This window comes from Apiospora marii (genome assembly GCF_038362585.1).
Source record: "Apiospora marii strain CBS 49790 chromosome Unknown utg000009l_segment0_segment0, whole genome shotgun sequence".
Lineage (NCBI taxonomy): Eukaryota > Fungi > Ascomycota > Sordariomycetes > Amphisphaeriales > Apiosporaceae > Apiospora > Apiospora marii.
Window position 1 is genome coordinate 569,650 of NW_027117381.1, and position 13,616 is coordinate 583,265.

The window sequence follows — 13,616 nt, forward strand, 5'->3', positions numbered from 1 at the left end:
GCCCTTGGGCCTCATGGAGGCGATGATGCGGGGTGAGCCGACGATGGACGAGGCGAGCGTGATGAGGGAGTTGCGGGGTATTGTCGGGGGTCCTCAGACCGAGGCTCGGTCTCGGTTCCGCTCCCCGGTCCGGCCTGGGTTCACAGAAATCATACAAGCGGCCGAGGAAGCTCGCCAGGCCATGCTTGGGGGTGAGGTTGCGCCAGTGTCCGATGAGGACCCCTACAGCCATTTTGAGACCTTGGAAGAGATGGAGGATATAGAGGCCGTATTCGAGGATTCCCGTTCCTGGCCGCGGCCCTCGTCTTAGCACAGGCCTGAGCTAACTACAGAAGGCGAACGAGCGGCGGAGGAACTTGACCAGACTGTGGACGAGACTGAGTCCATTGAGCCAGCTCCAAGAGACTGACCGTTCAGACGAACAATAAGACCCTATGGAGATCCCTTATGATGAACCTTTGGGAAAGAAAAGATACCAAGGATGAATAGAGAAGAAGGAGAAGAAGCTGGAGCGAATGTTGATTATTGTGTAGGATTAGGATGGATTATACCAGACCTATAGCGGCCTGTCATAGAGAGCTTGGCCGTTGAAGGAACCGGTCTCCCCAAGAAGAAGCGGTTCTATGAAATCTAATTACAGCAGTATTCGTTTGTTTCACTGCTGTGCCCTGGAGCAAGTGGAACAATCCAGGCGGTTAATTCTTGCAGTCGCTTGCTGGGTAGGCATTGATACGCATTCTAGCTAGTGGTATTTCACTTTGCATGTCATCATTTCCCTAATTGTGTTTCGCAGATATGTGATTCGTGTCCTCCCTCAAAATGTGTAAAATGCCATCTCAGGACTTATCTGCAGTCACCATCGAATAGGTAAATGAGCCAAGTCCCTTGAAGTTGCTCTTCAGAGAAACGACCCCGGCTCCGGGGTAAAGCGGGTTTCGGGTTAGGTGCATATCGCGGGTCGAGAAGCCAGCTTATCGGGGAGCCTAGTTTTTCCGGCCAGCTCAATTCGGCCCATGCCGGGAACCTCTCTCTCAGACTTTGGGGATCAATTGATCGAAATCAATTCGACCACGCCCCGACGACGGCCCAGCAACTCCCAATTCGCCCAACGAACGACCGACCATGTGTAACCCGTCGATCGCCCGGTCCAAGACCACCGCGGCCATGTCGCTCCTCTCCTCCTCCATGCGGGCCATGACCCTCGCCTCCTCGAGACCCGCCGGCTTCCGTGCGACGACGTCTGCTGCTGCCGCCGCCAAGCAGCCGATGCGCTGCCTCTCCCACGCTGTCGTGCGGACTGCCTCGCGGCCTACGGTCGTGTCGGCGACGACGACGGCGGCTAAGGCGCTTCAGCCTACGATACAGCAGCAGACGCGGGGGATGAAGGTGCATAGTTCGGTCAAGAAGCGATGCGAACACTGCAAGGTACGTCACGATGGAGGTGATCCACGGGGTATTTGCTCGCGGGGTTCTTCTCGCGAGGATAGATCATCAAGTTCCCTCAGAAAATGCAAACCCGAATGGCCAGGGCTAACAAATGTTGCTTCTACTACAGGTGGTACGAAGGAAGGCGAACAAGAGGCACCGAGGATACCTATACATCATCTGCAGCGCGAACCCGCGACACAAGCAGCGACAAGGCTAAACTGGTTGGCCTTATTGAGCGGCGATCAACGAGGCGATTCGGGCGTGGATAGCATCGCCAAACGGCCAATTCCAGAAATCCTCAGAAGGACGAACTACACCCCGACGAAGTTGTAACGTTAGGCATCACGAAACATGTACATTTACGGTAGACGCAGCAGGGGCGCTTTGCTAGATGCGAACGGCAATACTAGTAGCAGCAGCAGCCACTGGGGATAGAGCAGCATTGGGCGTTGAGCGAAAGAAAGACATGACGATGGGCTTGAAGCTGTGATATTTGTATATTTTTCTCCTGCATGGGAGGCGCCAACCCCAGCTCAGACTCTGATCCAAAATCTACATTCCACCAATATATCTCTCCATGGTCTCCCACTCGGTCTTGCCAGTGGACAAGAGATATCTGATGTGACCCTATGTGACAACAGTCAAGAATCAGCCATTAATTGCAATGCTCTAGGTACCGGGATTTTGCTTACCAAGTCTGTGACGCCGCGATGCCTCTCGAACTCGGCTCGCGCAAAGCCGCGTGTTTCGTTCCTAGTCGTTGCGTCTTGGATATGACCTGTGCCTCGGAGGATGGTTCGGTATAGAGCCAGGACTTTTGATCTTTGGAGAAACTAGATGTAGAGATATGATTTACTTAGTATAAGGAGGATCGCTAGCCTTGGCCAACTATTACGTAGATTCATTGCATTATACGTACGTGTTCCAAGCTCAGGGTTGCGCCGAGGCGACCACCACTGCCCCCACGACGAGACGCCTCGGTCGCATAGCTCCGGATTCCACGCAGGGACAACCGTCCTGCCACGGAGGCGACCCGGCTCGCCGTCATGAAGCGCATATCCAATGCGAAGTTGAATGAATCACTCAAGGCATCGGACTTCTCTACCAAGATACTTTTACAAGCTGAACATGGGGAAAAGTGTACCAATGATCTGCGTTGATGACGACGGACGACTTGAGATTCGAGATGCCAAATTCTATCCATGCAGATGCCAAAAAGAAACTGGAGCTTCGGAAAGAGCTAAACGTGGGGGTTATGCACCTACTGGGGTGGGGACATCATGCTCGATGCGCTTCTGCATACGGTGAGAGAGAACAGCAGCCATTCTGATCTTCATGACACTGGTCTTATTTTTCCAGTATTAGAAGTAGTGATTGTGTTTTTCTTATATACCCGTGGGCGTGCCTTCTGAAACCAAGGGATCAATCACGTCTGCAAGTCGCCGCGCATTACCGAAACCCATTACAAGAGGTAACCTGCAGCAACAAGGGGAGTCGGTGCACCTACATAAAAGCCAACAGCTATGGCGACTACCAGTACGAGACAGAAGCGCAAGCGTGGCACGCCCACCCCCATCGAGCTGGTAAATAGAAAAGACGATTCGCAGTTCGTTGCAGACCATCTCCGTCCCAGGTAATCTTTTATGAAAACACACCACTACCAAACCACCCCTTGCTTGCAAGATATCACCATGCATCATTGGCACTAACACCACCGACACAGCCCAGACTGGAACACCTGGACGCACCCCAAGACGCAAGACGCCTACGCGCTCAGCCTGGTCGGAGCCGGCCGGCTGAGCGAGGCGGACCTGACGGCCTGCTTCGAGCTCGTCGAGGAGACCAGCCGCGGCGACTACGAACCCTCGTCCATGGGCTGGAAGCCGGCCCAGAAGCGGGCCGAGATGCGGTCGCCTGAGCTCCGGTACATCCTGGTCCGCCGCCGGAACCGGGAGGGCGAGAGAGCGGGTGCGGGCGAGGGGGAGATCCGCGGCTTCACCTCGCTCATGCCGACGTACGAGGAAGGACAGCCGGTCGTCTACTGCTACGAGATCCATCTCAAGCCGGATCTGCAAGGGTACGTTTGTTTCCCCCCCTTTCCTTTTTGTTCATTTTTTTACCATAAGAAAAAAGGTAAAATCCCCCAACAACGCTACATGATATTAACAAGAAGAACGTTTACACAGAACCGGGCTGGGCCGGCAGCTCCTCGGATACCACGAGCAGGTGGCCCGCCACACGCCGACGGTCGAGAAGGTGATGCTGACGTGCTTCCTGAGCAACGAGCGCGCCCTCGCCTTCTACCGCAAGCTGGGCTTCGAGAGGGACGAGATGTCGCCGGAGCCGCGGAAGCTCCGGTTCGGCAAGGTCTTCGTGCCCGACTACATGATCATGAGCAAGAGCATCGTCAACGAGGCAGATGCGGCAGCATCATCGTCATCGTCGTCGTGACGCAGCGTATAACTCTGCTGCTCTCCTGTATTCGATTTTGGCGAACGTGGCATGGCAGGCGACCTCGATATTGGTTAGCCTTTGTATATATAGAATACTTAGGTTGTCGGACAAATGACGGGAGGGAGTGACTGGATGCCGGCGGTTTCACGTTATGGGCGATTTCTTCGCGTAGAAACTAGACCTCATGAATATCCAAGCCCTGAATCTTTATATATGGCCAGTCTATATACATACGAGTTTGCATTGCTCGTTGTCAGGCTTTCGAGAGAGGATCAAGATCCAATCAACATGGGTTTCTGTGATCCAGAGGTTATTCAAGCGAAGAGCAGAAAGCGGAAAGCGGATGCACGTCCTAATTTCGCAGCTCATGTGGGATCGGACTCAGACGCCATGTCATCTCGGGCGGGCTTCTTGGCGCAGATCTCCCAGGCAGCGTCATCTGCCTGCATATATCGATATGCATGTTTGAGTAAGCCGGTAAGTCTTGCCGGGAATTTCAAGGCAGTAACAGCATTGTCCAAAGCTATTTTATCTCTCCAACGATATTTCAGATGCAAAATGTGCGGTTCAAACACCAAAACGTTTTCCCTGTTGCGCTCCTTGGCTTCGCTTCCACTCGGCCCCCCTAAAATGAAAAGAAGGGTCAGCTAAATTAGGAACAAACAAATTGCTTTCATCAGCCCTAGGACGCTAAAACGAGTCGGCTCCTGGGGCTAGGACAAATTGAATTGGCGCTATCAAATGGTCCCCTACGGCTGCTTACTTAGAAAGCGCAGCGGGGGCGTTTTTGCGTTGTTCGTCCTGCAGCAGCCACCACTCAGCCTCAGCGTCGGGTCTCACCAGGTCCCTGATTCGACGGCGGTTTTGGGCGGGATATTCGCTGGGGGTCGAGGGGTCCTGCAAGTCGCCAATGCGAGCCAATGCAGATCGACCACCACCTAACCTAAAAAGACGAGGGAAGGCACCATGCATGTCCTTGCTGTGCCTCCTGTCAGCATCGATAGTTTCTCATGTACAACTCACACAATGGGCACCGATCGTCAACTCTTCCTTTCATGGGCCGCAATGGCTTGCGTCTTGACCCTTTGACTTTTGGCTAGTCTGGGCTAGACGGCGTCCCTCATCGCATGTTGGGAACTTGGGATCACCTCATACGCGAAGTGAAGAAACCAGCAGAAGATCAACGCAGCCAACGCCGTCATCGATAACCATACGAGCTGTGGTTCTGGGAGATGCTTCAACCACTCCAATCACTCAATGGTTGTTCTCCGATGGACAGCGTGACACAAGCCGTTATCGAAGTACTGGGATACCTGGACCCTTGCTGTCGAGACAGGGTAACCTAGACAGCTCTGCCATGAGCAGTACCATGAGAGTCGCATCAACAGTATAGTCACGGCATTGACCGTGTACATAGCTGTGTTCCACTTCATCTCCACAGCCCGACTAAGAAGCTCGTGGGCTCGGCTAGGTATGACAATGGAATACTTTGGCGAGGGAAGGGCCATTGTTCAATGTTTGCCTAAACGGAAAGCGCACTTACTTTTCCCTTTCAGCTGTGCCTCTTGCTCTTTTCAGCCCCACGGGCCCATGGACCCCATGGCGGCAGGAAGTCAGCCCAACACGCCCCCCCAATGGTAACAATTACACAATAGCAATAAATGCAACCTGCGCCCCCAACACAACAGGCACGTTTCCCTTCCTTTGTTCTGCTGTTGTCGCGTGGATTTGCCCGTCTCGCATCTCACCAAACCATCATCCATATTTCCTCTCTCTCACCCAGCAGCAGACAGCAGATATTCTTCATTACTGTATTGCTTTCTTTCATTGGTTGCTGTGGTTCCGCAACGCATCCAAGCTTCGTATACTCTGCTCGACATCTTACAACAACACCCACACCCATCCACACAACAGCAACAACGCCAAGATGGAGCACCAGCAGTACCAGAATCAGACGCCCATGCAGATGGAGCATCAACCCATGCCATCGCAGCAAATCCAAGGCGGCGAGTGGCAGAATAGCTTGTGCAACTGCTCCCCTTGCGAAAGTTGCCTCTTGGGTTCATTCCTCCCCTGTCTCTGTAAGTGACCTGCCTACCCTACAGTGTGCCTCCACCACCAAGATTAAGAACAATACTAACCTGCCAAAACCAGTGGTCGGCAAGACGGCGGACCGCATGCGCGACCCCACGATGCAGACCTCGGACCTGCTCAACAGCGACTGCCTGATCCACGGCGCGCTTACGTGGTTCACCGGCTGCGGATGGATCTACGCCATGATGAAACGGTCCGAGATCCGCGAGCGGTTCCAGATCCCCGGCTCGGGCGTCGGCGACTGCTGCACCTCGTACTGGTGCCCCTGCTGCGCCGTCATCCAGCAGGACAACGAAGTCAAGTCGCGCCTGCCCGTCGCCCCCGTCCAAAACCAGTACCAGGCGCAGCCCCCCATGGGCATGCCGTCGCCGCCCGCGGCCGCGCACCACGGCGACGGCTCCGGTAAGGAGGGCGCGGGGGGCGTGGGCCAGTACCAGCCGCAGCAGGGCTACCGGTAGCAGGGTGGACCTTCTAGCGCGCCGACTCGGGCGACGCGGCTGCGGGAGAACTTCTTAAACGGAATGAAGCATTGAGCAAAAGACGAGATGAGGTCTGCCTGAATAACGAGGCCGGGCACGATAATGGGGGATGGGGTGGGGGCTTGGTTGTTTCTCTCTCTTTCTCCTTCGATACCACTATAGCATAAATGAAGTTCAGGAAGGGTCGCGCACCCTAATACACACTCAAGATCGCATTTTCCACTTGAGCACGTGAAGATGGAACAAAAGTGAGACCAGAGACCAAACGCAACTTGTTGGTCGTATACGTCCTCACACTTGGCCCGGTGTCACTCGAGAATCACCGATCAGACGACGACAACTTCCGCTCGCCTCTGGATGACCAAGAATCGCGGACTTTTCAATACCCCTTTCGTGGAGGACCAGATCGATGAGATCACACAACACCAGAGCATTATCTGACAGTGGCCAGAGGCGGGGGCGTCTGGGAGTCAATCCCAGCTACTCGTACGTCGAAACACAGTGAACGCGCAGTTCTCGAAAGTTCGATTGGGAAAGCGTGTGTAAATTGCGTGGCCGTTTGGTTTATTAACGCGAAAAGAGGTATCAAATGAGAATTAAGAAACCTACGTTCGCGCGCCCGACCTCCCGAAACGCCCGAAAGAAACTCCCCCATGAGCCAGCCCCGTGTGGCTTCTATGTATGTCTGTGCGCGTTACGTTATCTAAGAAAGGTTCCTCTACTTTTCTCTAGCCTAAATGTTTTTGGGTTACATGCTTGTTGTTCTTTGGATTTCTAGTCGGCGCGGAGGAACGTCTTGAAGACGGGGTCGTCGGTGCAGTCCTTGTAGGGGTAACCGATCTGCTTGAGGAACTTCTCGAGCTCGTGGACCTCGGGGCACTGGATGCCCGCGACGATCTCGCCGACGTCGCCGCCGCTGTTGCGGTACTGGAACAGGCTGATGTTGTAGTCGGTGCGCAGCGTCATGAGGAACTTCTGGAGGGCGCCCGGCCGCTCGGGGAAGGTGAACATGTAGACGCGCTCGTCGGCGACGGTGGAGCGGCCGCCCACCAGGTAGCGGATGTGCGACTTGGCCAGCTCGTTGCCCGAGAGGTCCGTCACCGCCATGTTGGACGTGTTGATGCGCTCCGTCAGCCGTTGCAGCTCCGTCGCGCGCTCGCTGACGGGCGCCAGCAGCGAGATGCCCACCAGCACGTTGGCGACGTCGTCGTGCGAGTACCGGTACGAGAACTCGGTCACGTTGTGCGGCATGATGCAGTCGATGAGCTCGGCGAAGGCGCCCGGGCGCTCGGGGATGCGCACCGAGAGCAGAGCCTCCTTGCCCTCGCCCAGGGTGGCGCGCTCGCCGACGAAGCGCAGGCGGTCGAAGTTCATGTTGGCGCCGCTGAGGATGGCGACCAGGGAACGGTTGACGTTGCTCGAGGGGTTCTGGCCAACCCACTTCTTGAGCCCGGCCACGGCCAGGGCGCCGGCCGGCTCCACGATGGAGCGCGTGTCCTCGAAGACGTCCTTGATGGCGGCGCACGTCTCGTCCTTGCTGACCTGCACGATCTCGTCCACGACCTCCTGGCAGACGCGGAACGTCTCCTCGCCCACCGTCTTGACGGCGGCGCCGTCAGCGAAGAAGCCCACGTCCTTGAGGACCACGCGCTCCCCTTGGCCAGGGACTGCGCCATGGCGTTGGCGTCATCCTGCTCGACACCAATGATCTTGACATGGGGGTACATGCGCCGGATGTAGACGCCGATGCCAGCGATCAGACCACCGCCGCCGACGCAGCAGAATATGGCCTCGGTCTTGTTCAGGTTGGTTTGCCCGAGCAACTCGGAGCCGATGGTGCCCTGGCCCGCAATGACGTAGGGGTCGTCAAACGGCGGGATGTTGATGAGGCCGTGGGTTCGTTCCAATCTCTGGCACTCGGCCTTGGCGGTGTCGAAATCCGGGCCGTGCAAGACGACGGTGCCGCCCAGCCTCGAGACGTTGGCGTGCTTGATGTTGGGCGTGCCCTCGGGCATCACGATGGTGGCAGGGATCTTGAGTTTGCGGGCAGAGTATGCGACACCTTGGGCGTGGTTTCCGGCACTGCATGCCACGACCTGTCGACCGAAACAACCCCGAGTCAGTATTGTGTCTTTCATAATCAGACCGCCAATGGCTCCGGACGGTGTCTTACTCCTTTCCAGCTTTGCTCGGGCGACAGATGGGCCATCTTGTTGTAGGCGCCGCGCAGCTTGAAGCTGAAGACGGGCTGCATGTCCTCGCGCTTGAGTAGTACATTGCATTCCAGTCTTCTAGATAACGAGATGGCGGGTGTTAAGGGGGTCCGCTCGCATACGTCGTAGACGCGGCTTGTGTTGATGAGGCGGACATAGTCCGGGTGGCCGTTCGGCAGGAGGTAGTCCTCAGGGACCAGGGGCGCAGAGCTGGTTGCGCGCGGCGGCGAATTGGGGTTGACGCTGTACTCGGTCAGGGCGAGGCCGGATATGGAGGGCGTCTGGCGCCCGTGGCCGTTGACATTGTTGGCGGTGCCATTGGTTTGCGGCATCTGGTCGGTGGTTGTTGTGCCGTTGGTCAGGACGGCACCGTCAGTTGGTGCTGCCGTTGACGCCATTGTGTGTTGATGCCGTTGACGACACCGGAAGAAGCCGAGAGAGTGCGTGGGAGGTTTTGCTGGGTAGGTGGTCACCGACGGTATTCGCAACGAAGAAGCTGTATGGGACTCGATGAATAAGTAAGTAATATCTAATTGAGTATGCAATTCTCGACCGCTTAATTGACTTAACGAATGATGTATGCTTGCGACAGCTCTGCCCTGCCCGAGTTCGGCGCGAGTTTTTGGGAAATTTCCCAGATGTGGGGCAGTGCAGCGCAAGGCAAGCTTGCAGGAGTCAGAGTCATGGAGGGGCAATCGGACAATTACCTAAAGATAGGCACATTGGCATCATTGGACCCCTGGGTGCGCAACGACTAGCAGCAACAACTCTTGCCATTGAAGCCATTGTTCTATCGTAATGTCGAGTTAAATCCTGTAGCTTATATCGGCTCCTCGACATCAACTTACGTCTTGTATACAGGTCTGTGGTTGAGCCCTATACCTGAGAAGATCTATACACATACGCGGGGCTCTCTTGTACGTCTTTGCGTCAGTGTCTGGTATGCAGCAAGAAAGAAGGAACATAGATAGAGCTGTATTCGAATTTGAGCAAAGGGCCGGAGGGAATTTTTTAAATAAACATCGAATCTAGTCAATTGTGCTCTATTTATGGTCCAGTTGCTGTGTCCAGTCACCACTATAGCCATACCTTATCAAGAAATCATATGTTCAGAGGTTATCGGCGCGCAGGGAGTGGCATGATGTTGCAGCTGTTAGTTACAGTAGAGCTCCAATTCGGCTTAGTGGGGGGAGGAAGCTTCCCCTCGTGGCGCCTACAGCTACAACGGGCATGGGTACACCTTACATAATTCGGCAGGGGTCCAATCGCAAATCCATGTCATCATCATTTGATTTTCCGGCAGGCAGCTGGCATCGTGCACTTTTTCCCCAATTGAAGACGAACGACCCGGCCAATACCGGGGGAACGACGAGATAACGACCGGCTATTTTCAACAAATATAACTAACTCCTCGACAGCCGAGACGATAGTTCCCGTCGGGAAGTCAGCAGACCGACGCAATCATGGCCGACAAACCGATGCCCTCGTCCTTCGACGACGATAGGTAGGTCGATTTCTCCACCCGTCCGCTCAACCAGCAAGGAAAAGAAGCTCACTCGTGATGTCTTCCAACACAGGGATTACCAGGAGACCGGCTCGCAGAAGGTCTGGCGCAAGCTGAAGGAAGAGCCCTTGGTCCCGCTCGGTACGTTTTGCCTCTTGTTTTGCCACATTGTCACCTTCCCGACGACAAGGCCTCCTCTCTTAACCCCAAACCAAGACACCAAAAAGCAGCAACCGGCTAATCAATTGACCCCTCCCTTTCCCAACCAACAGGAACCCTCCTCACCTGCGCCGCCCTCTACAACGCCTGGAAGGGCATGCGCCGCGGCGACCACGCCCAAGTCCAGCGCATGTTCCGCGCCCGCATCGGCGCGCAGGCCTTCACCGTGTGCGCCATCGTGGCGGGCGGGGCCTACTACGGCAAGGACCGGGAGAAGCGGCAGGAGCTCATCAAGCTCGAGGCCCAGCAGCGCGCCGAGGAGCGCAACGCCAAGTGGCTGCGTGAGCTCGAGGTCCGCGACCGCGAGGAGCAGGAGCTGCAGGACCACATCAACCGCCGCCGCGAGCGCCGCCAGCAGCAGGTCAAGGACGCCGCCAAGAATCCCACGGCGGCGGCCACGCCCGCCGGGGAGGCGACACCAGACGCCGACGGACAGGTGCCCCTGGAGGGCAAGAAAGAGGGTTCCACCGTCTTGGGGGCTCTGTCACAATCCGGCGGCAGCTGGTTCGGCTCGGGGAAGAAGAATGACGAGGCTTCGACATCCTCAAATGAGAAGAAATAAACGGAGAGAAGAAGCCACGAGCACGGTGGGTTCAAAGATACCAAAAAACAACAACAGACATAATGTCAACGATCATTCACAAGGGGAGGAAAAGGACGAGGGTGATTATAACTGCACCCAGTTTGCATTTCCTGAACACTGTATATCCGCTCTGTATATATGTACGAATACAAAAGGCCAGGGAGGGAATTTGGAATCAGTCATTAATGCTGATGCCTTCAGCATGTCATTGGAACAACAACAACATGCATACTATGTATCAATATGTATGAATACACGACTCGTTTGATCACTCTACTTTGGAAGTGAGAGGACTATACGTGGTATTCCCACAAAATCAATGTTGCATGTGCATGAACCCCCCTAACGCCATGGATTCCAAATAGCCTGGACCACATGAAACGAAAGACAGGCAGCCTGCCAAACGACCACAGGAACCAAACCAACTCAGCTCAGCTCAGCCCATGGACCCCCCGGAACGGTTACTCCCAACCAACCCCGCCATCTCCAGCAACTGCCGATCCGCCTCGCGGTCGCCGGTCCCGAGATTGATGCGGCGCCGCGCCTCGGCCTCGCGGTGCTCCCACTCCCAGCGCTCGCGCTGCCCCCGGGCCTCGTCGTCGCCGCCGCAGCCCCAGACCTCGATGTCGTCGATCTGGAACCGGTCCTGGAAGTCGTAGCGCCGGGCGCTGCTGGTCGCGAACGCGCCGCCCCGCGACGTGTAGTCGTGCGTGAAGACGCCGTACTCGAAGCTCGAGTCGATCACCAGCGACACGGGGCCCAGCGCCCGCAGCGTCGGGTGCCGCGACTGCGTCGCCGCCTTGGGGGAGGGGCAGCCCACCGTGATGCCCGGGAAGGCGGCGGCGGGCGCTTTGGCGAACGAGACGTAGTCCTGGTTGACTGACGAGGCGCGGAACACGTCGTGCACGGGGCTCAGCTGGAACAGCAGGGTTTCCGAGTCCCCAAAGCACTCCTTGTGCGCCGCGCGCCAGGGCTGCTTGACCAGCAGGCCAAACATGACGCGGTCCTCGCTCCGGCCCGCGGGACTGCCATCCGGGAACCGGCGGGGCGGCAGCGAGTCCATAAAGATGCCCTCGGCGCCTTGGGCGTGATGATGGGCATCGGCGGGCTGGGCGAGCCGGGTGCCGGACACGAGCAGCAGGGTCGGGGCGCGCCAGTTGAAGACCTTGGTCTCGAAGCTCCCCATGGAGAAACCGGCGTCGGCGCCCGAGTACAGCAACCGCATGCGGCGGAAGAGCGTCTCGCCGGGGATGAAGAAGGAGAGCTGCGATAAAATGTTGGGGTTGAGGATGTGGGCGCCCTTGTCCGGCAGGAGGGGCGGCAGAGAGGATGACGAGGTTCGGACACGCCTTATCGCCGGCGGAGATGGCGGCGAGCCGATCGACGACCCTGATGAGCCGATACTCTCCTTTCGCTTCTTGGTGAAGTCGAGGTTGCGCGAGAAGAGGAAGTGCTCGAACAGGGAGTTGAAGCCCTGGAACAGGAACGGCAGGTTGGCCGGGATGATGCGCCGGAACTGGGCAAATGTGATGCCCGGGGTCCGCTCGACGTTGATCAGCGACGAGAGGATGTTGTTAGCCGTGTCGCGCAGCCCGTCCAACTCGTCGCCCACGACGCGATCCGCGTAGGTGGACAGCGTCTCCTGAGGGCCCAGCGGCGCAATGAGCAGCAGCAGCATGATCAGCCGCCGGAAGTTGTCGGCCGGGATCATGGCGCCGTGGGTCGAGGCCGCGTGCAGGTCGCCCGTCTTGAAGGCGTCGTTGAGGTCCAGCGAGTTGAGCGCGGCCAGCACCAGCTCGTCATCGTCCGCGTCTTCCGCGCCCATATCATCCTCGTCGTCGCCTGCCTCATCCACGGCGAAACCGGGGGCATGGCTTCGCCCCGCCGCGGTGCCGGAGGAGCCGCCGCCACCGCTCTCCTTGGATTCATCTCCTCCTTCTACTGTAGGCGAAGCCGGCCGCTTCTCAATCTCGGACACCTTCCGATCGTAGACGGCCATGCTCTTGAACAACAGCTTCCTACGCGTTGCCGCTCCCTTGGCCAGGATCTTGGTGTATCTGTCGGTGAGGATGGCGACGCAGACAATCATCTGCTCGAAGCCCAGGACGGCGGGGGCATCTTCGAGAAACGGGAAGGCGCCGATGTACGAAAGCATCTGGAAGACGACGGGTGAGACATTGAGAACGTCGGGCAGCTCGAGGAACTTGGCGACGACATCTTCCTTGATGTAGCGGATGTTCTGTTGGTGGTCGGCGAGCGACCTGAAGTTGTCTTTGAAGCAGTACAGTTCGAGCGGTTCGAAGCATTTGCGTGCGAATTTCTCAGCCTAAACAGGATGCCAAAATGACACAGGCGATGTCAGCAGATGTTTTCCTCGTCAATGTAGGCCACCATTGTTGGTTGCGGTCGCTTACCAGCTCAGCCGTAATATCCTCCTTGGAGCGCACTTCTTCCGAATGGGCTTGCCCCATGGTGCATTGCGGATGGTGGGCTTCGGGTTTGAAGCCACTCAAGGACTAATGAAATCGTCGTGGGCTGAAGTCATTCCCAGCGTTGGTGTATTGTCGACAATAGTGTTTCGTCAAGCAAGCTTGGAATTCGTAAGGCAGGAATGGAATGCCGGATAAGACCAGAAAGATATA

General features: G+C 56.7%; 8 protein-coding genes across 8 annotated transcripts; 5 read left to right on the forward strand and 3 right to left on the reverse strand.

The window, feature by feature from the left end:
• Positions 1–43: 43 nt before the first annotated feature.
• On the forward strand, positions 44–310 carry PG985_011664 (uncharacterized protein; the record flags this gene model as incomplete). Its single annotated transcript, XM_066831431.1, has 1 exon — positions 44–310. One exon carries the CDS (start codon positions 44–46, stop codon positions 308–310), a length of 267 nt encoding a protein of 88 aa, XP_066679481.1.
• Positions 311–1,122: 812 nt separating this feature from the next.
• Positions 1,123–1,645, forward strand: PG985_011665 (uncharacterized protein; the record flags this gene model as incomplete). The annotated part of the gene is made up of 2 exons (XM_066831432.1): positions 1,123–1,425; positions 1,556–1,645. The coding sequence occupies 2 exons, from the start codon at positions 1,123–1,125 to the stop codon at positions 1,643–1,645; spliced, it is 393 nt and encodes a 130-aa protein (XP_066679482.1).
• Positions 1,646–1,980: 335 nt separating this feature from the next.
• PG985_011666 (LYR motif-containing protein 2) lies at positions 1,981–2,485 on the reverse strand (the record flags this gene model as incomplete). The annotated part of the gene is made up of 3 exons (XM_066831433.1): positions 1,981–2,055; positions 2,121–2,261; positions 2,348–2,485. 3 exons carry the CDS (start codon positions 2,483–2,485, stop codon positions 1,981–1,983), a joined length of 354 nt encoding a protein of 117 aa, XP_066679483.1.
• Positions 2,486–2,951: 466 nt separating this feature from the next.
• PG985_011667 (acetyltransferase) lies at positions 2,952–3,879 on the forward strand (the record flags this gene model as incomplete). The annotated part of the gene is made up of 3 exons (XM_066831434.1): positions 2,952–3,061; positions 3,152–3,505; positions 3,615–3,879. The coding sequence occupies 3 exons, from the start codon at positions 2,952–2,954 to the stop codon at positions 3,877–3,879; spliced, it is 729 nt and encodes a 242-aa protein (XP_066679484.1).
• Positions 3,880–5,809: 1,930 nt separating this feature from the next.
• PG985_011668 (Protein PLANT CADMIUM RESISTANCE 3) lies at positions 5,810–6,434 on the forward strand (the record flags this gene model as incomplete). Its single annotated transcript, XM_066831435.1, has 2 exons — positions 5,810–5,963; positions 6,037–6,434. 2 exons carry the CDS (start codon positions 5,810–5,812, stop codon positions 6,432–6,434), a joined length of 552 nt encoding a protein of 183 aa, XP_066679485.1.
• A 795-nt stretch (positions 6,435–7,229) lies between these two features.
• Positions 7,230–9,066, reverse strand: PG985_011669 (threonine dehydratase; the record flags this gene model as incomplete). The annotated part of the gene is made up of 3 exons (XM_066831436.1): positions 7,230–8,110; positions 8,158–8,551; positions 8,629–9,066. 3 exons carry the CDS (start codon positions 9,064–9,066, stop codon positions 7,230–7,232), a joined length of 1,713 nt encoding a protein of 570 aa, XP_066679486.1.
• Positions 9,067–10,131: 1,065 nt separating this feature from the next.
• PG985_011670 (uncharacterized protein) lies at positions 10,132–10,953 on the forward strand (the record flags this gene model as incomplete). The annotated part of the gene is made up of 3 exons (XM_066831437.1): positions 10,132–10,172; positions 10,246–10,313; positions 10,445–10,953. 3 exons carry the CDS (start codon positions 10,132–10,134, stop codon positions 10,951–10,953), a joined length of 618 nt encoding a protein of 205 aa, XP_066679487.1.
• A 457-nt stretch (positions 10,954–11,410) lies between these two features.
• PG985_011671 (uncharacterized protein) lies at positions 11,411–13,445 on the reverse strand (the record flags this gene model as incomplete). Its single annotated transcript, XM_066831438.1, has 2 exons — positions 11,411–13,300; positions 13,389–13,445. 2 exons carry the CDS (start codon positions 13,443–13,445, stop codon positions 11,411–11,413), a joined length of 1,947 nt encoding a protein of 648 aa, XP_066679488.1.
• Between the last annotated feature and the right edge of the window lie 171 nt (positions 13,446–13,616).